General features: G+C 37.4%; 1 protein-coding gene across 1 annotated transcript in view; it reads right to left on the bottom strand.

Annotated features, from left to right (window-relative positions):
* Positions 1–5,118, bottom strand: part of LOC122077463 — a 23,229-nt gene extending 18,111 nt beyond the window's left edge. The window contains exons 1-18 of the mRNA XM_042643411.1: positions 4,817–5,118; positions 4,134–4,196; positions 3,766–3,855; positions 3,611–3,670; positions 3,430–3,495; positions 3,227–3,292; positions 2,989–3,064; positions 2,833–2,897; positions 2,652–2,744; positions 2,477–2,557; positions 2,271–2,355; positions 1,763–1,806; positions 1,619–1,681; positions 1,476–1,535; positions 1,338–1,391; positions 1,146–1,205; positions 950–1,064; positions 570–682 (exon numbers count right to left, since the gene is read on the bottom strand). Coding sequence (XP_042499345.1) covers positions 570–682; positions 950–1,064; positions 1,146–1,205; positions 1,338–1,391; positions 1,476–1,535; positions 1,619–1,681; positions 1,763–1,806; positions 2,271–2,355; positions 2,477–2,557; positions 2,652–2,744; positions 2,833–2,897; positions 2,989–3,064; positions 3,227–3,292; positions 3,430–3,495; positions 3,611–3,670; positions 3,766–3,855; positions 4,134–4,196; positions 4,817–5,026 — 1,464 coding nt within the window. The 5' untranslated portion in view covers positions 5,027–5,118. The remainder of the gene's footprint in view (positions 1–569; positions 683–949; positions 1,065–1,145; positions 1,206–1,337; positions 1,392–1,475; positions 1,536–1,618; positions 1,682–1,762; positions 1,807–2,270; positions 2,356–2,476; positions 2,558–2,651; positions 2,745–2,832; positions 2,898–2,988; positions 3,065–3,226; positions 3,293–3,429; positions 3,496–3,610; positions 3,671–3,765; positions 3,856–4,133; positions 4,197–4,816) is intronic.
* Positions 5,119–5,783: the final 665 nt, after the last annotated feature.

The raw sequence follows: 5,783 nt of genomic DNA, 5'->3' as shown, positions 1-5,783 counted from the left end.
AAAAAAAAAAAAAAAAAAAAACTGAAAAGGTGACTCTGATCACCTGAACTGGTTACTGGTATTGAAACTTGTTTGTGGTTCATAATTTCCTGAATTTTGGAAATGACTAATTACATTATGACCTCCCAGACCCTGCAGTGGAGCCTCGTGCATTGGGTTTGCCCTTTCTTATTGATTACTTCCAAAACAACTAGAAGGAAGAAATAGGAATGATTGGACCTGGTGTTGCAACCCTGGCCAAGCTTGGCCGGGTTTTTGTTGATCCTAGCCTGGCCTGCGGTTCATATCCCCAACCCTAACACAAGACAGCATGACCTGAAGAAGCTAACTCTCATATTAATCAGAAGAAATTTCAAAATGGTGAAGTGTAGGAAAAAAAAAATTTTTGACTTTTTTTCTCATTGCCACTATCCTCAACTCTTACAGGGACAGAATATCATCATTCTATATAATCTATACAGAGATAAAATAGATACAATACAAATCAGCAGGCTGTCAAGAATCCAAACAGCTTCTTGAGAGAACTCTTTGTGTCTTGAACCCCTCCCCTTTTCATTGTTCCCCTAGGCAGTGTTAATGGCAGCCTGAATTTGCTCCAGTGTTCGTCCCTTTGTTTCGGGCACTAACTTGGCCACAAACAGGATAGCTATTACATTAATTGCCGCGAAGAGGAAAAAAGTACCTGAAAACCATGCAACCATGCCAATAGGTAAGCCCAAAATAAGGTTAGTATGGTTGCAGTAACACATCAATTGAGGTCCTACCATAGAAACTACAAATAGACATGGAAAAAATAAATCTTTCGACATCCACAGAAAAACTTGACTTCCATTTTGAAATTCTCAAATCTGAACTAAAATTCTCTCTCCCTCTCTTCCACCCCCTCCTCTTTTCTTTTCTTTTTTTCTTAAACTGGAAATATATATATATATATATCACTTTTCATTACCATAGGAGCTCCAACTCATTAGAAAGTTGAAGGCATAAGAAACTGCCCACGCCCCAATCCAGTTCACCAATGTTGACAAGCTGCCCGCCGTTCCTTTAACATTTATTGGGAATATCTGCAACCAAAAGCAATGGCATGATCCAATGCGCAGAAATGGTGCAGGTAGGAAGAATGGGTTTTGCAAATATCAAAGTACCTCAGACATTATAACCCAAGGAGTTACTCCCATTCCTGCTGAGAAAGATCCTATATATACCTGAGATTACATAACAAGCATAGGCAAAATTGAAAACCAGATAACAAGGGAGAAAAATATAAGCTTCTGTGCAAGAAACAATAGCAGTATATTCTAAGAATTTTAGTATTTGCAAAGACTGCTTTTTATTACCATCATTCCAATTACAGCAAGTAGAGGGGCTACCGCAGGTGCCAATTCTTTGTCCTGATTAACAAAAGCATCTCCAGGCTTTAGATTACTAGAAACCAAGGCCTTGAAAGTGATTAAGGTTGTTAGTTTGGAAGCTACCTTCAGATAAAAGGAAGTCCCAACTAGTATGCAGCCTACGACCAGGCCCGAAGCAGAAACCTAAATTGACAAACATAATGACTTATATCCATGAAAAGGAATTGTGCAAGATTGCACCCAGGGCTTTTTATATCACTTCATACCAGTAGAAGGAATCTTCTTCCAGCTTTATCCATCAAGATTGCACACAGTACAGTTACTATAACCTGCAAAACAGGGTCATTTATATCAATTCTGTGGACAGAGGTCCAAATTTAAGGAGCATTAAAGGAGAGAGAGTTACACACCTGAAGACAAGCATAAGATACGGTGCCAACATCAGAAGGAAATCCTGAGAGATTACAGATACAATTACAATCAGCATATCTTTTTTATTTGCACACACAAAAAAATGAGATGCATACTTGTTACTTCACCCAAATACTGATGAAAAGAAAAATCTCAGTTTTCTTCTTGATGGGAAACTTTTTCAAGAAAAACTTCTACAAATTGATTAGAGCTTCCCAAAATCAGATTGGAAGAGGTGTTCCAAAAGATTTTAAGAGCATAAAGGTCTCACTTGAAACTATAGCTCAGCTCTTTCAAAATCAAAACAGTGTCTGTATGTGTCAAAACGCTGTCAGCTCTCTCTTTTCTAAGGTTCATGTATCAGTGTAGGATTGGGCAGATTATTGACCAGCCTTTTTTTATTTTTTGGATTGATCAATCCATTTTAGCTGAGACCATTCTGGTTACTAATACTGATACCTTAATCCATTCTTCTAGAGAAGTTATTTTAAGCTAGTCCCTCTATACCTGCAGTTACAAAAACCTCGCTAACATAAAAGGAGACTCCTGTAATTCCCCCAAATTGTTGAAATAGCATGAGTCCAACTGCAATCTGATCATAAAAATTTAGATGTCAGAAAAAGAAAGACAATTTAACATCAAAGGTTAGGAAATCATTTTATAATTCATTATAGGTTGTTGTAACTAGTATTTGAGTTACAAAATATACTTACAATGACCGAGCGCAAGTATCTTCTTTGAATCAAATCCACCATTTTGGCTTTAGGGAGCTTTCGAATACTTTCCACATAATCCTGCACAGAAACCGTTTAGTCCCTCATCACATTTGTTTCTTATACAAGTCATATTACAGCTTCAAAAGCAAAAATTTTTTGAGTTGAAAAGAACCACAATGTCAGCTGCTTCCACGGAGATATCAGCATCCTTGCCACGAAGTTGTTGTAGAGCAGAAACAAATTCTTTCTGGTATCCCATCTTTGCCTGCCACAAGAATATTCCATGCCCTTGAAACTCGTTATTGTTTAACACATGATGTGTAGAAATAATTTTACTCCCTGAAATTGCATACCAGCCATCTGGGAGACTCTGGAATGAAAAAGAGGCCCAAAAGCAGGATAATACATGGGACAAGCCCTGCAACAATACTACATGTCAATCCTCTGTCACAATGGCATCGCTTCAATGCTTCCTCAAGTTTATATTTAGCTAAACTACATGAATTTACCAACTAGAGCCAACGTTCGCCATGTCAGAACTGTCCCTATAATGAAGTAGATAGAGATTCCACAGCAGACCATAAGCTGCAAAATCAGTGCAAAGTAAATTTTTTCATTGATCAGTGATCCATGATAATTAAATAGAAACATTGTGAAACAATATATGCTTTTTCTTTATCCAGTATTCATGTATGCATGTTCTAAAAATTTGAATCATCAAAATTGTGAGTGACAGGGTTTCTCAACCATATTGACTGATGTTAGGCCTCCTCGGAGATCTTTGGGCGCTATTTCAGCTATGAACACTGGTACCTGTTCATCCATTTTGATATCACATTAAGTTAGTTACTGAAAGTACTATGCCATCCACACAAAAAATCTGTTCAAAAGAGAATTGCTGATAATGTTTGTCTAATGCAATAGACTGTTAAATCTTAAAAGAACTGTACCACATAGGAAAAGATTCCCATTCCATATCCCAAGGACATCCTGCCAATATCCAGTGACAGGGCTCCCTGTGTAAGAGTCAAGAGGTAGACTGAGATCATGACATTATTAAAAGCCAATGCAAATATGGAGGTCCAGGTCTGAAATTTTGAAAAGGAGTGAAGAACTGGGAATGAGATAGACCTTGGCAAAGTAGATGGGAAGCCACCCTGCAATGCAGAAAATGGCTGAAATTCTCATTGCCTGCAAACATTTCATGAAACAAGCTATTCAGAAAATGGGTTATACAGGCTAATGCTTGACACCACTCAATCTCAAAAAATATTCCCTTTGATTACCCCTTTCCGACCGATAAGATCTGCAATTAGCCCACTCATGATTGCACCAATCATTGCGCCAAATGTCAAGATGGAGCCAAACACTGAGTACTGCATTACCAACATGCCAAAAAAGAGTTGGAAAGTTGGGAGTAAATAATTTGAACATTTGGTGTATTTATTTTCGGGGATTGGGTTCTCTGTCCAGGAGTGTAGCATACACTAGTGCTCCCTGAGTCTATCTCTCTCCTCCCATGACAGGGGCAGATATGTTATTTCATAAGGGGAGGACAGAGAAATTATCCCTTATTTTCATGTCTTGAAGTGCTTTTACATTCCATTGTTTTGGGATATAATTGATCAATTAAATTCAATCAAATGAAAAGAACCTCTGCCAGTGATAGATTGACCTCCTTCCTAATAGCAGACTGTGTTGGTGATGAATAACCCACCTGAACAAAAAGGAAGGTGATCAGAAAAACAACAAATTCAACCAAAAATAGACAGTTATAGAATCTAATACATGGAAGAACACTTGTTTTTCTCAAGTTTTTAACATATTTCAAAACTCTGAAGAAAACTTTGATAGTCACTAATACCATCCAAGTTTGAAAGTCAATATACAAAAACTCTCTGAAGAAAACTTTGATAGTCACTAAAACCATCCAAGTTTAGAAATCAATATACCAAAACACTGTGAGGAAAACTTTGATAATCACTAAAAGTCTAAAACCATCCAATGAAAGTCAATGTACAAAAACTCTGAAAAGAACTTTGAATCACTAAAACCATCCAATGTTTGAAAGTCAATATACAAAAACTCTATGAAGAAAACTTTGATAGTCGTCACTAAAACCATCCAAGTTTAGAAATCTATCTATCAAACCTCTGTCACTAGAACCATCCAAGTTTGGAAGTTAATATACAAAGATTAACCCTCTGTTCACTGATTCTAGCACTACTACTTCCAATTAGAAGCTCGGCTTAGTGGGTGGTAATTCAAAGTTTCAGGTCGTTACCAAAACCAAAGAGGGGGGGGGGTTCACAAGAAGGGGCAAGGCTCAGCACTTACACAAGCCCCATACTCGAAAGAGCCACAAACAGCCACAAATGTGCTCAAGTAAAGCATCCAGCGACTTTCCTTTCTGCTTTTGCGGAAAGCTGCTTCTTCATCTTCTCCTATACTGGCCGATTCATCCTTGGAGTGCTTTGTAAGGGGCTCTCTTAACTCTTCCAGCAGCAATCTCCTGTCACCATTTTCCATATCCTGTTCAATGCCCATCTCTGTATACTATCTCCTCAAAATAAGAGTAGAATCAGATTTGGCGAAAACAAGTTAAAAGGGAAGTTTCCAAAGATTGATGAGAAGGGCTAAGCAAATAATGGAAGTCTACAATCATTTGGAAATGAAACCATTTAATAAGATTGGAGAGGTACCTCACTACCACCAACTTGAGTGCATGACAAGTATCAAAAGCTTTAAAATAACTAAACTTCCTTGACTGATTCCCGCTTAAAAGAAGCCATAGACTATTGTAATTATTAAAAAAAAAAAAAAAAAAAACATATACACAGACCACGAGGCACCTCAACAACCGCAAATTTTAATATGGGATTAAGTGAAAGATGTGACCCAGTAAGGCCCAACGATAGGCAGCTCGAATGCGATGGCATTTCAGTCTTTCTTTGACTTGTTGGAGAGTGATAGGATCCCATAACGCACAGGTGAAATCTATGATCTTTAATCTTTGCAGAAGTTCTTGAAAAAATGGAGACAAAGGGTAGTTAGCTTTGTTATAGATTACCCAATGCAATTGATAGAGGGAAGGAAAGGATGAACCAACTTTTAAATTCAAATTTGGTGTTTAAAAAGGTCATTTTGTATAGGATTTTTTCTCTTCTGTGATTGGGTTTTTTTTTCTTTTTTTGTTTGCTACAATTAGTTGCAGAAGCATCTACCAGCTTTGCGTGTTCAATCAGAAAATGATTTACAAATGGCTTATAGTATATCCAAAGGATCCCTTTGTTCCAATTTAGCC

Source organism: Macadamia integrifolia, chromosome 4, assembly GCF_013358625.1.
Source record: "Macadamia integrifolia cultivar HAES 741 chromosome 4, SCU_Mint_v3, whole genome shotgun sequence".
NCBI lineage: Eukaryota > Viridiplantae > Streptophyta > Magnoliopsida > Proteales > Proteaceae > Macadamia > Macadamia integrifolia.
Note: the sequence above shows the minus strand (reverse complement) of the source record. Positions and strands in the feature narration are given on the sequence as shown.